The 18,318-nt window shown below is 41.9% G+C and overlaps 1 protein-coding gene across 5 annotated transcripts in view; it reads left to right on the top strand.

Moving 5' to 3' along the window:
- The first annotated feature begins 230 nt into the window (after window positions 1–230).
- Window positions 231–18,318, top strand: part of LHFPL3 (LHFPL tetraspan subfamily member 3) — a 240,738-nt gene continuing 222,650 nt past the window's right edge. For all 5 annotated transcript variants that reach the window (XM_027639909.1, XM_027639911.1, XM_027639910.1 and 2 more), the window contains exon 1: window positions 231–716. In XM_027639909.1, the coding sequence (XP_027495710.1) occupies window positions 248–716 (469 nt within the window). In that variant the 5' untranslated portion in view covers window positions 231–247. The remainder of the gene's footprint in view (window positions 717–18,318) is intronic.

The raw sequence follows: 18,318 nt of genomic DNA, 5'->3' as shown, positions 1-18,318 counted from the left end.
GGGCTGCGGGGCGGGCGGTGCGCGGCGGCCGGCGGCGCTGCGCTGCGCCCCGATAGGCGGCGGCGGGCGGTGTCGGTGCTGCCGCCGCTGGCGCGGAGCCGCTGAAGCCCGGCAGAGGGGCTCGCCGGCTCTCGCACGCAGCGGCGGCGGCGGAGCGCGTCGCGTCGAGCGGAGCGAGCGGGGAGGAGGAGGCGGAGGAGGAGGAGGAGGAGGAGGAGGAAGGGGAGGGGGGACCTTCTCGGCGAGGATGCCCGGAGCGGCTGCAGGGACGGCGGCGACAGGAGCAGGCTCGTCAGGAGCAGCAGCAGCGGGGATGCTCCCAGCTCAGGAGGCGGCCAAGATCTATCACACCAACTACGTGCGGAACTCGCGGGCCATCGGCGTGCTCTGGGCCATCTTCACCATCTGCTTTGCCATCGTCAACGTGGTGTGCTTCATCCAGCCGTACTGGATCGGGGACGGCGTGGACACCCCGCAGGCGGGCTACTTCGGGCTCTTCCACTACTGCATCGGCAACGGCTTCAGCCGGGAACTCACCTGCCGGGGCAGCTTCACGGACTTCTCCAGCCTGCCCTCGGGAGCCTTCAAAGCTGCGTCCTTCTTCATCGGGCTCTCGATGATGCTCATCATCGCCTGCATCGTCTGCTTCATCCTCTTCTTCTTCTGCAACACAGCCACCGTCTACAAGATCTGTGCCTGGATGCAGCTGACCTCGGGTGAGTGGGGGCAGCGGCCCCGGCACTGGTGGGCTCCGCGCCGTCCTGCCCGGCCCGGCCCGGTCCGGCCCGGCCCCGCGGGGCACGGGCGGCTCTGGAGAAACTTGCGGCCCGGGCCGGGAGGGGGTAGAGGAGCGGCGGGCGGGCAGGGGTGCCCCGGCGGGGCAGGTCGGGGAGGGGATTCCAGGGTTGCCGGGACACCTCGGCAGCGTCGCACAGCGGTGCCGGTGCTGCCCCGGGCGGCCCCGCCGCCTTCCTGGGGACCGGCGGTGGGCCGAACCGGGCTCAGACCGCAGCTCGTCACACCCCTCCGAGGGTGCCCGAAGGAACCGTCCGGTTTGGGTCTGTGAACCGACCCGTGAGCATCACACCGCTCCCGGGCGGGCGGGCGGCAGCGGCCGGCTGTCCTCCAGCGCGTGGTCTGCTGGAAAGGTCAGGAGAAAATGGCAGTGGGGACACTTGGAACAAGCGACGGGGAATGAAGGCAGCTGCCAGCCTGTTGAAGGCTAGTCCCGAGCCCAGATTTCCACCTGGGCAAGGCAGAGCCCACTTCGGCTCAGAGGGAGGGGTTGGTGAGATCTTTTGCTGGCGAACTAGAAGGGCAGCTGAGGTCGTTGGATTTGGCATTCATGAGTTTTGGTTGGGGTCTGTTTTGCTTGCTCACAAGGTTTATTTCCCACTGTATAATAGTGTTAAAAAAAAATAATTTCGGTTGCTGATTTTGTCTCAGAGCATCTGAATTCGTTTGACTTTCCCCATCACATCCTGTGTCTCCCTGGGGAAAGCATATGATAAGAAAGAGGGAGAACACCAGGACATCCCTTTTTGCATTTCCAGCACAGCTTTCTCTCTGAGTTAGAAGAGAATTGGTGATTTGTGCGCAGCTGGGAGGATAAGGAGGAGAAAAGAATGGTCTGTAGAGTTGAGATAGTAACAAAAGCAGTTTTGGCAAGGCAGAAGATATCAATTCTTCTATAATTTGGGAAGAAAAAGGCTAAAATCAAAGCATAGCTTTTACATGTCCTCCTGATAAAACCCCAAAATCGGTAAGTTTTGGCTTTACAGGAATAAGCTGTTAGGGAAACAGAGCAAAATGTCTCCAAAATGGGCTCACAATCACTTTTTCAGTCCCCTTAATTGACCTACATTCATTTCAGTTTCTGAGCAATAATTCTTTTGAGTTTTTTTGCTGAATTGCTTCAGCATTACTCAGTTTGCCACCTAGTCCATAAGACTTAGTGGAAATCTCTGGTTTGTATGAAACAGCTTTAACCATTTCTTTCTGTGATACCTTTGAGTGTGTTATTATATATTTTTATGCTGTTTCTGTGACTGAGGTGTGCTTATAATTTCTTTCTTTGTCACTTGGGGATTAATCTTCAATCACTTGAGGGTGGTAGATTTTTCCCCAGTTTCAGCGAGTCTGGGTGTGGGTTCATTTTCTCTTCATTGGGAATCCTCTTTGATGCTGGTGGCTATTCTTGTCCATTCAGTGACATGCCTTCTGATATGGTCTGGTTAATTGTACACAGTCATGTCACTTGGCACCAGGCAGGGCAGACTGTTTCATCTTTGCACTGCTGATGTCTCCTCTGCTTCATTAAGGACTTCTGCTTTCAGCTGTCTCCTCTCCTTATGGCTCTGCTGCTAAAAGGTGGCATGAATATTCACTTCTTTGGTGCATTTTAGCCTGTTTTGTTCACGTCCAGTATGCAGTAGGACAGCACAATTTCCAAATCCCTTGCGCTTTCCAACATCAGAGATAATGGTGTTCTATTTATATGGTTCCACTTCTTCCTGCCAACAGACACTAGTGCAAGGTAGATAAAATGAATCTGATTCCTTTACTGCATTTCTCTACAGGTGAATAATAATGTTTAGAAGTCACTGCATGCAGCTGATCTACTGGAGCCCAACCAGTCTGTACCATGCTGCACGTGTGCAGGTGTGACACTGAAGATATGTTTTCAAGCAAAGCAATACAGAATTTTTGTCATCTCCAAATCTAGTAGATGCACTGTTGGTGTTAAAAGTCAATAGAACGAGTTTTATGTTAGCAGAAGAATCACTTCTCAGACTGCTTCCCTCCAAAATTAAAACAGTAAGGGAATACATGTGTAGCCAAGTGGTTATTGGCCATCTTTCCCAATTTGTATGCTCTGGAAGAACTAGAACAATGTTGGGTGTTGAAAGAGCCTGATTTTGTTGTCTGCTGAATATTTTACCTTAATTCAGCATTTACTTGACTGTTCATTTCTGTATTACCTAAAAAAGTTTCCTTAAAGGGAGAGAAAACTACCAGAAAGTCCATATTGTTTTGGAATTCATCCCTTGAAGAAGAAAACAGTGGTGGGAAAGAAGGAAAACTTAGAGTACGATGTGCAGAATAAGACAGTTATAATGGTAGGTTTTCTATGAGCTATATGACCTACTTCTGTTATTATTTTACCGTTTCGAGAGCATAATTAATAGACAATAGTAATCTTAAGACACTTATTTCACAAAAAACAATATAGTAATGTCATCTGCATATGCAAATAGTTCTGTGTAGTACAGGAACAAAATTGAACCTGAAGTAGTAAAATAAACAAGTATGCGAGTATAGCTCTGATTTTGCTTGCTATTATGTACCTTCATAGTGTTAGCATTTGGTTAGATCATATAATACTTAAAACTGATGTAATTTAAATCTTCTTAGAACCAGGGTTCTGACATGGGATCGTGCTTGGTTTAGGATTGCAAATAAAAGCTTAGGAATTCATTTCTTTAAAAGGAAGATTTTGATCACATTCTGTCCTGCATGAGTCATTATAAATTGTCAGCATGATATAGCTCTTGTTTTGAAGAGGTGTTTTTTAAATAAGAAAAAGATAAACAATATCTTGGACACATGCACTTTCAGTCCTTGTTGCTGTCTAACCATGTCTATGACTAGATATTTCTATGACATGATTAAGAAGAAAAATCCTAGGAAAATAGCTATTTCCTTTGTGTATGTGAGTACAACATACGTTAGGTGACCTTATGATTTGGCCATGGCTTAGTCTGCTTGTTTTGTTGCGTGTGAATAATGCTGTCAGGGTACTTTGAGAGCCAGTGTTGGCAGCCTTGTTCTCCATCCCCTGTCCTCCCCTTCTGCAATTGCAAGTTCATGTGTACAAACACTTGCACGTACACTTAAATCTGAGCAGCTGCATGAACAGAAACACTTAGTGAAAACATTAGAAATTAGGTACTACTGTTCTTTATTACCCCACATCCAAGGGTTGCAATAAACATCGCAAATAAAGATAATTGTTCAGATTTATTCCTTTACAAGTTAAATAAATTAAACACTTCGGTTCTGTAATTGTGATTTTTTCCCCATTATTAGACATTAGTCATTACTTTTTTTCTTTACTAGGATATTGCATGTTACAAGAAAGAAAGAAGTAGAGAAAGCAAAACGAAGGCATAGTAGTGTCCCGTGGACAAGTAGGATGAAATCAGGAGATGCCTAAGCCATGCCCACAGGAAGAAGACAGTCAAACATAAAACCTCTGTGCTTTGGCAAACCACAGGCCCATCTAGTCCAGTGATCTCTGACAGTTGTCCATAACTTGGGCCCACAGAAGCATCAGAGCAGCTAAAACTCACTTTGCCCTCAGTACTTTCTGTTCTCCAGCACTTGTACTCTGGGATTTCCTCAGATGGATCTTGGCATTTAAAGCTCTTGCTGATATTTATTTTGTTTAGGCTTTGGTCACTTTTTACCCTGTGTAAACTTTCAGCATTTGCAGTGTCCCAGAACAAGGAGTTCCACAGCTTAGTGTGTGTTGTGTGAAGATTCAGTAGTGATTTTTTGTTTTAAACCTTTTGCCTGCCCATTTCATTTGATCCCCTCAGCTAATGTATTTGAAGAAGCTGTGAACAGGGGACTTGCATACACATTCCCTATGCTGGCTCTGTTTACACCTTTGCTGTATCCCCTCAGTTACCTGTTTTTGAGACCTTTGGGTTCTTAGTCAGACCTTAGTTGTTAGGTTGTACCATACTTGTGATCATCCCTGCTGCCCTGCCTATGACCATTTCCAATATATTGTATCCTTTCAGAGGTGATGGGACTAGAACTACACATGATATTCAAGACAGACAAACCAGCCATTCATATAGTAACTTAATAATATTCTCTCTTTCATTCTTTGTTCCTTTCCTAGTAATTACTAATACTCCCTTCTTACCTATTAGTGAACAATGGGATGAAGTTTTCCAGAACTACCTATTATAACCCTAAGATCTCAGTCCTGAAGTGGTAATAGTCACCTTGGAGCACATAATTTTGTGTACTTAGGTTTTTTTCCCCTTCAAAGAAATTTCTTCGTATTTGTTTATCTACACGGACTTTAATTTGCCTTTTTCTTCCTAGTCACTCAGTATTGTAAAGTCTTTCTTCATAGTCAGCCCTTATCTTAGCTGCCCTGAATGGATATCAGCAGCAAACTTTGTCACCTCACCATTTACCCTGTTTTCCAGCTCATTTATGAATAAGCGAGTAGCTCCCAAGTTCCAGCACAGATCCCTGCAGGACTCCACCATTGACCTCTCTCCGCTTGAAAAATTGACAGTTTTTTCCTACCATCTGTTTCCAATTATTTATCCTTGCAAGGACATTTATTTTTATCCTCTGGGAGTTTAGGGTTTTCAAGACTGATGAATGACAGATTCATCAAATGGTTTTTGGAAATCCAAGTAGACTTTGTTAACAAAAATTCCAAAGGTACTTGTTGTTTTTTACTTCTTTGGAGAACTCTAATAGTTTTGTGAAAAAAATACTTAAAATAGGTGTGTTGGTCCTACCTTACTCGCTTCCTTTCATCACACAAATATGCCATGTTTGTACACATGCTGGCATACACTGTTTCTTTCATAGTTCTACTGATTTATGTGGTGCAGGTGTCAGTCCTTCTGTGGTTCCCCAGGTTTTTCCTGGACTTATTTCTAAAACTTGTTTCCTATATACTCAATTGCCAATTCTTTGAAACTATGAGAGGTTATTACATGCTACAGTTAAAAGTTCACTTAAAACAGGGAATTGTTTCAGAATGAAAAGATGGAATTCTTCACTGCAGCTATGTTGTTTGCCTTTATACCTGAAATCAGTCTGCAGGACCAGGTGACTTTTATATAAGAGTCTTAAGAGGCTTGACCTTGGTGCTCTCGGAGCCTTTGTTACTGCTGTTTGTCAGATCTTGGTATAGGGGTAAATTCAAGAAAGCTAGGAAAAAACCCAGCCTCGCACCAGTGTTTGAGCGGGGTGGCTAGTGGAGTCAGACAAGGATGTTGTTTGTACCCTCAGTAACTTTAACAATTCGTTGAGAGAGTAACTTACATTTATGGCTGCTGAACTTTGCAGGTGGCACAAAAACTATTTGTTTAATAAATGATAATTATTTGTTTAATAAATTTTGTTAAGGATAGCTAATTTCATAGACCTGGCCTTGAACACTCCCAGGGGCAGGGCATCCACGACTTCTCTGGGCAACCTGTTCCAGTGCCTCACTACCTTCTCAGTAAATAATTTCTTCCTAATGTCTGATCTAAACCTACCATCTTTCAGTTTGAAGCCATTCCCCCTTGTCCTGTCACTACATATCCTTATAAAAAGTTTCTCTCCATATTTCTTGTAGGCTCCCTTCATGTACTGGAAGGCCACAATTAGGTGACCCCAAAGCTTCTCATCTTCAGGCTGAACAACCCCAATTCTCTCAGCCTTTCCTCATAGGAGAGGTTCTCCATCCAATTGGTGGTCCTCCTCTGGACTTACTCCAACAGGTCATGTCCTTCTGTGCTGGGGACCCCGAAGCTGGATGCAGTACTCCAGGTCAGGTCTCAACAGAGCAGAGGGGCAGAATCCAGTTTACAGAGTTGTGGGGGAACATGTCAAAGGCTTTAAAGAAGTCCAGAAAAATGACATCTGTAGCCTTGCCCTTGTCCACTGATGTAGTCACTCCATTGTGGAAAGCCACTAGTTTGGTCAGGCAGGACTTGCCCTTGGTGAAGCTGTGCTGGCTGTCGGGAATCACCTCCCTGTCCTCCATATGCCTTAGCGTAGGTTGTAGGAGGATCTGTTTTATGATATTCCTAGACACAGAGGTAAGGCTGACAGGTAGGTAGTTCCCAAGATCGTCCTTCCTACTCTTTTTAAAGGTGGGTACAATGTTCCCCTTTTTTCCAGTCACCTGGGACTTCCCCTGACTGCCACAACTTTTTAAATATCACAGAGAGTGTCTTGGCAACTGTGTTAGCCAATTCCCTCAGGACTCAGGGATGCATCCCATCAGGGTCCCATAGACTTACATGTGTTCAGGTTCCTCAGGTGGTCATAAATGTGATCTGTACTTACGGTGGGAAGCACTTTACTCCCCTAGTCCCCATTCTGCAGTATGCTGCCTCGAGAGGTGTAGGAACAGGGGTTTGCCTCAGAAGACTGAGGCAAAAAAAAAGTTGTGGAGTACCTCAGCTGTCTCCTTGTCTGTTATTACCAGTTTTACAAGATTGCTGATTGGGTCAGTACACCTTTTTTGACCTTCTTTTTCTGGTTAACATACCTGTAGGAGCACTTCTTGTTATTCTTTATGTGCACTGCCAGGCTCAGTTCCAGCTTCAAAAAATATAGGAGGCGTCCTATTGATGAGAGAATTATGAAAATTATGTGTTACAGAAAACAGTTATTTAGAAGAGAAATTAGAGACTATGGTAGATGGACATCTGCATATCAGCTCTCACTGCAGCGCTGCACTTAAGAAGTCTAAAGTCATTCCTAAATGTGTATGCAAAAAATGGGACCGCCTTTGCCCACTGTGGTTCCCATGCCTGTTCTGTCTAGGTCAAACATCTTTCAAGACTCCCTTTCAAGTATAAAGTAGAAAGGATCTCAGAACTGATTTAAATAAATGAAAGAAGAAGATCTAAAAGGATGAATTTTCTTGCTATTCAGAAGAAGATTAAAAATTGACAGATGATGGCATATGAGGACCTACAGGGGGAGATTTCAAGTCATGCAGTGCTCCTTAACTTGACAAATGCTGTGTTTGGAAGCTGAAGTTACACAAATTTGCATTAGCCATGAGGTATGTACATTTGTAACCTTCTAAGTTTCATTTTTCATTTGTTAATTATCTTTACTAACTCACCAGAAGCAAAGGACCTTAACTAACACTGCCGCCAGCTTTTGTTGCCACTATGTATCCAGTTATAAAACAGGAGGCACACCGGAGGCAAAAGGGAGAGGAAGTCAAGTCCAAGGACATTGAGCATGTTTTTGAGCTGAGTTTCAGTACCGATGCTGACTTCAATAAAAGCATAAACACCCCCCATGACACCCCCAGGGTGAGGTGACAGGTTATTTAGTGGTCTCTGAGCAGTAGTGGGTGTCGGTCAGACCATCAGGGAGAAAATTCTGAAAAATCAGGGATTCTGAAAAATCAAGATCATGGTAAAATGAGGATTGCCTCTGCATTTTGGGGAAATGGGATGCTGGAGCTGTGCAGGCAGGCAGGGAGCAAGGAGCAAGGCTCTCCTTGCCAAGAGACTGTCTCATCAAGCCTATAAGGACATCTAATTCAAGCAGGCCTGGTGCATGTGCTTCTTTTTCCCAGAGAAGACCATGCTGCCAGTATAATTTTCTGTCTGTTCAGCCCGAAAAGAAAGCTTCCCACCGGACTTAATAGAGACCCCCAGAGCCTCCCCTATCCTTGCCTGGGTATCCTTGCCCTGTGGTAGCCTCTGCTCTGCTACTGTCACACTGGCTACGATGAGTACTGCCAATGTGGCTCAGGAGGTGCTCATGTCCTAATAGAAGTCTGAAGGTTAGCTGGGTAGGTTGGAGAGATGAACTGAAGGTTTTAGTGGGAAGTTGTGGGTGAAATGAGTGAGGGGGCTGTGCAGGCTTTTCAGTTTCATTACTTTGAATTAAACGTTTTAACATATTTCACGCTTTGGCTATAAAAATTAAGGTAAAAGATGTATCATGTGGACAGTAGAATTAAGAAAAAATGCAGTGCCCAGTGTGTCCACTCTAAGTCATTTCTTCCCCCAAATATCTGTGTCCACAATACCAAAAGTTCTCTCTTGCATCCTGTCATCTCATGCCTTTGGTAGCTAAACTCTCCCAGTTCCTCACAGTCTCCATCTATGCAATAGACAAAGGCATAGCATGTGCTGTGCCTGGCAGAAAGCTATTTGTCTGTTGGTTTGATGTCCTGAAGTTGCCATCTACATTTGTTAAATGTCTTTCCACTGGTGGGACATTGGGATTCTTTCTGCTTTGCCCAGGAAGCAGCTTCTTCACAAAAATTGCAGGAGTTTAGTATCTTGGAGACTTGTAACATCAGTCAAATTTGGTTGAAATTGGTCATCAGGCTCAAAATCACACAGCCACATCAGTCTTGATCCCAGAGGGAACCTGTCTAAAATGTAAAAGTGTATATCTTTTATTTGTATGAGTGATTTGAGACTTTGATAGCAAAACTTGGTTTTGAAGGATAAGGGTGTTTTGGGAATGGAGAAGAGATACTTTCTTTTGGTTTAGAGTGTAATAAAAATTTCAGTGTCTTATAACTCTCCCAATTGCCTTTTATGAACATCCTGGGGCCATGGTCCACTGTTTGAAAAACAATAAGATAACAGAATAGTAAGATACAGAAGGAAATGCATAAAGTTATCCAAGCGATTTGAAAACAAATTCCATTTCACTGGGAAAAAATATATATGTGAGAGAAGCAAGAAGGGGAGAGGGAAACTGGAAGAGAATTTCAAAGAGGAGTATATCACCTATTGAAATGTGGGGAGCTCAGAACTTGGATATAGTTGGGAAAGAGAAATGGGAGTGGAGTTTGGGAAAGTGGCTGATGTCAGTGCAGCTCTACTTTCTTGCACCTCAAGGGACATCTGTGGCACAGGATACTCAGCTGCTGCTGAGTTCTTTCAAAAATTCCATCTAAAAGTGTAATGAAGAAAATTGCTATATGGCAAAATGAAGCCAGAAAGAGTGGAAACATATGGATATTATCAGGAGTAAAAAGGCATGGAAAAAAAGGCAGCTAGATTTCAAACATGAAGGTTATTTTACCTTTTGAGAAATGAACCTTTTTAGTACTATGGTATAAACAGCATTAGCTTTGATCTTGCAAACATAAAGACAGCAAACATATCAGAACAGAAAATCTGTGGTATGATCAGACAGTGTGGACTCAATATTTGAAAACTAACAAGATCTGGCTGTGAGGAATGGCAGGGTCACAGTACTGAGGCATCACAAAGGAAAAAATAAAAACATTTTTGCTCAGAAATGGCAAAATGAAAAAAGAGACGTGAACAAGGCTATAGCCTAGAAAGTCTGCAGAATTCGATAACATCGGTTGCTATCAGCATTGTTAAAAATGCAGTGGCAGCATGACAGTGAATAGCTAGAATATGCATTACTGTATGGAACAGTGTGCAGCTCCCAATTACTAAGAAGGAATTATGGCTAGAATCCTTAAAAAGGGGAATAGACTTCAAGACCTGTCTATTCTGAGAAAGATATTATCCATCTTCACGTTGGCATTCAGAGATGCAGAAGACTTGAAACAAGCTGGCCTTAGAATGGAAGGTCATACTTACCAGGGGAAAAGGTTCCTTTATTTTCTCCTTGAGAAGCCAGATGCAAATTTATGAATTTCATTGATTTTAAAAGGTAGCTGATGGCCTCTGTGGAGAGCCTCTTTGACACAAGCACATCATGTGTTATTTCAGAGAATATTATTCAATCAAGTAATTGAGAGTGAATCAGAAGAGAGAGCTACTGAATAAATGGTTTGAAATAAATTATTACAAACAGTTGATGAGTTGTCACACATTCCATTTTCCTTATTTTTCTGGTTATCTTTCAGAAAGGAAAGGTTTATAGAGAAGAAAGCTAGGCAGGCTGTACTTGCAAGGTCAAAGACAAATATTCTGAGTTGAGAAGTTTAGAAAAAGCTACTTGTGAAACCTTGGGAGGCTCTTTTGTTTACTACTAAAAGTCAAAAGTCATGTGCCTTACTTGCAGAAGTTGATGGAATAAGGTGAGTGATCTCATACAATGAGTGTGGCCAGGATGTCTTGTACTGCCGTGCTAGACTGTACCTCTGCAACCTACAGTAGTTTATTTGTCATGATGAGCTTTGTGTGCAGCAGAAGTAGCAATAAAATAGGACAAGGTCTCTTAAGATCAGGGAAGATTTTAGTAGGGAGAAGTGGGTTAGGAACAGTGTCTCCTTCTCCCGTCTGACCTTTTGCCTCTTCTGGAATAGCAGGCTTCTGGAATGGCTGCAGAAGGGTGAATGCTCCTCAGCTGTATGAAGCATGAGTCTCTTGATGGGGGCAAGAGCCTTGGAGAGGGTTGTTTTGCCCAGAATGTAGTCATGAAACACTTCCACAAACATCCCTGTGCCTCTTGGAGAGACATTTTCATACTGAGCCATTGCAGCTTGCCAGGGCCCAGCAGAGGGATGCAGTTGCTATGCCTGTACCTGCAAATTAAACATGTCCAGAACCACCCTCTGCTGCACAGTCAGCTGGCACACTGGCCAGTGTCCATACTATTACATTTTTTTACCTTCTAAAACTGGGTCACTGGACTCATACTGCCTGTTGGGAACCATTCCTGGCATGTCCTAACTTGCAAACTGCGCCCTGGCAATATTTTGGAAGATTGTTAGATAGAACAGACTACAACCACTCCTGTGACACATGCTGGGGGACAATTCTAACAATTTAATAGTGTAGACAGTTGAGTTTCAAAGCCTGGGAATGCTCCCTGGCACTGCTAAATTTATCTGTGTAGACATAACCAATGTGTAGACATAACCAATATGTAGCCGAGGTTCAAAATAAGAAGCTCAAGAATTATCTGTGTGGGAAAGTTGAGATGATATGGGATTTAGACTTTTAATTTAAACCCATTTATAGTTTATACTATGGCAACTCAGTGCCATTAAATTTGTTTAAATTGACAGTAAATAATCTCTGGATGAAAAATTCACATAAAGTGGAAGTTAGCTTTGAAACTAGACTTAGTAATGACCTTGAAAAAGAAAGATGTTTATAACCTTCAGCAAGAGGAGGAAGCTATCAAAAATGTAGAATAAGCCACAAAAAAGTTTTTCACCTAGAGATAGTGGGAGAAAGTTACCTATGAGCCTAAAAAGCATGTTTCAAAATCAGATTTCCCACAGGTATCTTCAGCTTGGCTAAGGCTTATTTGAACACTATAAAACTATTATGCATCGAGTTCATATACTTTAGAGATGTTCAGTGCAGTTTCTTAAAGAGTTAATTCAAAGTTTTAAGATTAGTTCCATGGGAGAAGTATTAGACTTTCCATGAAAATAAAATTATTCATCCTTGTAGCTTTATGTTCCTCAAAGAAAGTTAATTATTACTTGGTTGCTGTGTCTAAGTATTTAGCCTTCCTATTACTGGTGAATTTATATTAGAATATCATTAAAGTAAAAAGCTTGAAATTGCAATTCATGGCAATTATGCTAGAAAAATATAGTCCAGAATAGTCCAAACATGCAGCCACAGTCATTTGTATTTAGTTCATACCAGGCATTTGTATTTGATTGGATTCATCAGTTGGTGAGGCATCATCAGCTGGCTCACGAACAGTCATTTCCAAGCTGACACTTCATGTTCGTCAACCTTGAGGAGTGAGGTGACAGTGGTGTCATGGACTCACTGGTGCAAGATGAAAGGCTGTGCAGTTGAGGATGGGTAACAGTAAGTGGAAAAATTCAAAAGCTGTTGGGTCACAGCCTTGAGTAACCTAGTGTAGGGGACCGTGCTTGAGTGGGGAGGTCGGACTATATGATCTCCAGTGGTCCCTTCCAGTCATACCCATTCTGTGAGTGAAGAGAGGACCTGAGTATACCTGTTCATCAAACAATGGCAATGGGATGGCAGTGTAATGCAGCTGTGAAGAGAACATGTGTGATCCTGCTACATATTTTGCAAAGTATTTCCAGCTGATTTAAGACAATGTTGACGTAATTACAGGATGCACTGTGATATTTCTTGTGGGATTCTGGTCACTGATGTCCAATTCTGACTGAGACAGCAGTAGCTGTGAAAAGGAAAACCAGTGACATTTCTTGCAAGGAGAAAACTAGGAGAGCTTGGTTAGTTTAATGTAGAAAGGAGGGCTGTTAAGATGTCTACATCTGCTGACTAAAAACACATGGAAGGGCTAAGAACAAGAGGAAGGGAAAAGAACTGTTTGAGCCAGTGATTTTCGCTTTGACTTGATTTGGTTTCCTAAACTTTTTCTAAAGGTGATGCTACATGTTATGTAGCATTGTTGGAGTAAATTACAGCCTGTTGGCCTGCTTTGCTTCATGGCACTTTAAAAATCTCAGAAGTAGTTTATGAACCTTCTGAAATCCATGGACTGTAGAGTGAAAACTAATGATTTTAAAATTGTGGCTAACAGTGGGACAAGAACAAATGGATATTATCTGGGTATAAATCACTTCAGCCTGGAAATTAAAAGGTTGTTTCTAACTATTAGAGCAAGAAGGTTCTGCAGCAACTTTCCGAAGGGAGGAGATTTTGTAAAATACTGAGCTGTGCACTAGAAACAGATGAATGTCTGAAAGGGATAACAGAATGCAGTGTTTGTAACAGCAAGCCCTGTTCCTCTCTCATTTCTCAAAATGAACTCATCTAGGTAAATGCTCTTTTCTATTCTACTCCCATTTGTTCTGTGTTTTAAACAGTATCACTCCTATCTCAGTGACTTTTAGGATTAAAAATAGACAGTGACCAAGATCTGTAGATCTGTCAAGTGGGGCTCATTCCTGCCTAGCATTCTGAGCAAAGAAGCAGAGGTTTTCTTTAAATTCCCAGCAAAACTGTAAACACTGGCAACAACAACTGTTCCAGTAGTGTGCTTCATATTTTTCCTTTGCATTCAACATTTTTGTGTGACTTGGATGTTAAATTTCCTTAAGAAAATGTAATTTATGTTAGCTAAATGCCAATGTTTAAAAGTGAAAGCAGTTGAAAAAGAAATCTTTAAAATATTCTAAAATACCAAGGTTTCAGGAAAAACAGGTTAGAAATTATCGGTTCTATGACTAACCTAAGATGCAGTTTTGCTAAGGGTGTTTCCTGGAGAAGTTGTCCCTTGTTAGCTTTCCATGCACCTAATTATTTTGCGATGCCATGCTGCTATGTAAACCATCTTCCTAAATAGCTAAGAAACATGTAAAATCTCTTCATCTTGTTGATGTGCAACTGCATGCTTAATGTTTTGTGTGAATATGTTGGTGTTGGATATGTTGGATGTTGAAGAAAGAGCAGGCTCATCAAGCGGTCTTTGCTCACACAGGATGAGTAGCAGAGCAACACCAGCTTCCTTGCTTTGTCCTTGCTGCCTGCTTTCCTGCCTCCCATGGCAGTTTCAGAGGGAGAGAGAGGAGGGAACACTTTGTCAACAGGATAAACCTGTGTTCAGTGTGTCAAATGACCACATAAGGCACACCCTGAGCTTCGAATGAAAAACTGTTGGTCATGTACATTTCTGTGAAAGCTGGTTCATACGGTGTGCATACTTAAAAATGTCTGTTCGGGATTTTGCACTCTTGTGGGGACAGATCTGCAGATACAAGTGTCTGGATTTAAATTTAGTCTCACTGAATTCAGTGAGTTTGTGTTTGAACTTAAGATGGTATATTTAATACCCAAGTATTAAACATAGAAAATGACACTTCATTTAATTTTAGTTGTATGGTACACTGGAGGAATTGTGCCAAGGCAAAAGTGAAGTTGTCTGGGAAATTATAACTGCATTTTTGTTTCTTCCCAAGAGACATAGTTTCTTTTATTCCTTGAGGCTACTTTTTCCCAAATCAAGTCTGAACCAAATGCAAACCACGCTTCTGCAAACAGCTCCATTTTACTTTACACTTCATCGGGTGATGGGTAAGCATAGATTCAATGGCAGGGATGTGTCAGAGAGAGAACATGCAATGAAATGCCCAACTACACACACCTGGCTTAGCCTGTCATGCTGCAGTAGGGTGATATGACCATCGGCATTGGCAGACATAACTTGGCTCTGGCAAGGCCAGTCAAGTGTTTCTTCAGTACGTCCAGAAGTGTTCAGGGTCTTAAGATGTTATGTCTATCTCTGGTAGCCAAGCCATCAAGCAGTTGCCTACATCCAGTTGTCTGTGTTTAAAATGCCACAGGATCCTGTCTGAACTGTAACTGCTTTGTCAGCAGGACACAGGTCTTCCACATCTACACTGCACACAGATGTCTCACAAGGAGTAGAACAGCTCAAGTGATATTAGGCACCAACATGCTGGCAAGTAAATCAAACCCTGGTTTTACTCTCAACTTGCCAGTAAAACTTTTGCTTAGGTTTCTCAGTCTGGACCTGAATCCCACCCTCTGTAGTTACGAAGTCAACCTGATCTCAGGCACTAATTAGCCCTGGCTGTGAGCTCTTCTGAGTGGAGCCACTATGCATGGGTGGCATGGCTGTTTTGTCACGTGGACAAACCTTCAGAGATCCTGGAGTTGGCCAAGGGCCAGTGCAGCAAGCTATAATTGCTTTGGCCAGTGGATTGCAAGGGGACCATCTATGGGGCTGGCTCTAGGAGTATTTTAATTTTGGTCAGAAGCACATTTTTAAAGTTAATCTTCCAGTTGTTCCAATTTAGTGTAAATTGGTTCACATTGTGGAGCAGTGTTGGCATGTGCAAACTGGGTTTCTCTCCCAGATGTCCTTCAGGGTTACACCTGATGCACTTCTACCACTAATGTGTCTGCCTTCCACCAGACCAGACTAGGCCTTATCCAAAGTGAAATCTCTGACACACAGATGTTCTGGATATTAGTCCTAGACTCTGTTTCACTTTTTAGATCCATTCTGTTGCAATATATAACTTGCTAATGTAGATAGGCTATGCTTTTATACATTGGATTTTATTAAATTAGGCTTGCTTGTGTCTCGGATTTATAAAGTTGAATTTAGGGATGATTAAACAAATATTTTGTTCTTGATTAGCAATATTCTGTCAACCATGGTTCCTTCTTAATGTGCTTTTGCCTGGGATTAAAATAAAGCTGTGGTGTCATAAATATAGGTATCAGAAATATGTTAAAGGAATTTGAATTACCTGATGCTAAAGGAGATTAGTGGATAGTGTATGAAGAGCTGCAAAATATGTATTGACAATTGCTAAAGAAAGCTGTTGTTATTTATTGCTTCCATTTATCATAGTACTAAAAGTCAGGTTCTCATAATTTAAGTAAATGCCTCAGTTCTGCTGAGCTTCAGTGATACCTGGAAGAGAGGAATAAATACAGGTAATAATGTGCACCTAGCATGATTTTCTGAAAAATTTGAATAGTCTAAAATGAAATTTCAGTAGTATTTTTTATGTAAGTTCTGCAGTTTCTTAGTTTTTGATGCTGTATCCTCAACAGACATTGTGATAGGTCATTAATTTGTATGTGGATTTAGCCAATTTAAAATGGGAGCAAGGAAAGTCATTGTAAATGAATGCTCATTTTTTTGCTCTGTAAAGTAATGTATTTAAATTGTGATTTCTCAAGCTCTTCTAGAATATGTTATGGTATTATTATCCTGGTCTAGAATCAGTTAGCATCAGTGAAAAACTGTCTGGTTGTTTCAACAGAATTCATCAGCTGAGCAAAGGATTTAAGCACATGCTTTGATGGACTGGAAACTCGTGTTTTAAATGCTTGGCTTAATTGAAATCCAAAAAAAAATACTCACCCATCTGATGTTATGGATGTCAATCAAATATTTCCTGTGTACTCTTTTTCATTATTTATACAGATACATGCGTTACAATAAATAATGGGGTAGCAGATCCCTACCAGAAAATTTAGAGGTTAACTTCTAAGGACTGTTCAGCAGTCCTGACTTAGTACTGAGCAATCTCACTCTTGAAAATAATCCCATTGTATCTATGCCATTGAGTATCAGAGAATCTATTAATTCTGGTACCCTCTTAAGCTTTCAAAAAGGAATGGCTATATGGTCATTTGGTACATAACATTCTGCTAGCATGGAGCCACGTTAGGATGCAGTGGGAGATGGTAAGATGGGAGTTAATACATACTTTACTACTGCAGATCTTAGTAGGATTCTTAAGTTAGCACGAGTGAAATGAATTAATTAGCTTATAGCTAGTGTACCAAATTGTCTTGTGCTGTAAAATGTGTAAGCACATATCGTATAAAAAGGTCTACAGCAAGAATTGCCCTAGCAGCAGATTGGAGACAGAGTTGTAAAATTAAGTATAGTATCATTCTTTACAAAGTAGAGTGTACTCTAAGTGTCGGGTTGGTGCAGTGTGAGTCAATCCAGGATCCAATTGCGCTGTGATCAGAGCAGGATCCAATTGCTGGCTGTCAATGTATTCAAAGGCCATATGAGTGAAAGTAGAGTATTTGTGCAGTTAAGATTATGAAGATAAACTGCTACCTAAGTAACTAGCCAGGTGACTATCAGTAATGCATTTATTTTTCTTACCTACCTAAATAATTTAATTAATAATAATTTTCCAAACTTCACAGTTACCCAAAGCAATGTGAAACTGCATGTTGAGGTTACTGCCTTCTGTCTGTTCCTCTCTCCTTCTCTCCCTTTCCACTGCGATTTGTGTTCCCACAGAATTATGTCCCTACCGAGGCTGCAAGCCCCCTGGAGCAGGGACTGGGTTTGATTTGATGTTTGAACAGAGCCCAGCATAAGCTGAATCCTGATTGTGGCCTCCAGCCTTGACTGCCTTGCAAATTGCAGTAGAAATAATAATTATTGTTTGAATTTTATTTGAGTGGTGTGAGTAGCACAAGCTTGATGAGCTACCCAATTTGCAACAATAGTAACTATGTACTGAGCAGAGCCTGCTGTGCGACCTTGGGTAAGTCATTTCACCTTTCTGGATTTTTCTGGCTGTAAAATGAGAGCGAGATAATTTCTTAAAAAATGCTCTGCAGGCATGGGCTGTTATTACTGCAAAGAACTGATTGCATGCAGGTTCTGGTCTGCTTTGTGCAAAGTGACCCCTTACCCTTAGAAAAACTCAGAGATCTCTAGGCATCTTAGTAGTAGTCAGAGTAAACAAAGAAAAATGGTAATTACCTAGAAAAGGAAAAGGCAAAATTAAACATATTTGTGGATGTACATCACTGTGAGCAACCATCTGTAGGAGATAAATAGTGAGATATATATATATAAACACACTGTGTTGTCATTCCAAACAACATATTCTGTGTGTTTATCTCTGCATTAATGAGGTACTCAGCTCGGTTTTGACATCTGTCACTTTGCAGTCATGGCAGTGCAGATCTGAATTTGAGAACAAAATTCATGGGAGATTATTTTAGCCTTTCATTCCATGCACTGGAAGTACGTGTGATGCAACACGTTTGACCAAACCATGTTTTTCCCTTGGATGACAAGACTGAAATGACTGCATAACATAAGCAGATGACATAGTTTGAAATGCATCAGTTCAGGAACCCAAACAGGTACTGAGGCCATCATCATCATGGG

This window comes from Corapipo altera, unplaced genomic scaffold (assembly GCF_003945725.1).
Source record: "Corapipo altera isolate COAL_440 unplaced genomic scaffold, ASM394572v1 1b, whole genome shotgun sequence".
NCBI classification, from domain to species: Eukaryota; Metazoa; Chordata; class Aves; order Passeriformes; family Pipridae; genus Corapipo; species Corapipo altera.
This window is presented reverse-complemented; position numbering and strand designations above follow the sequence as displayed.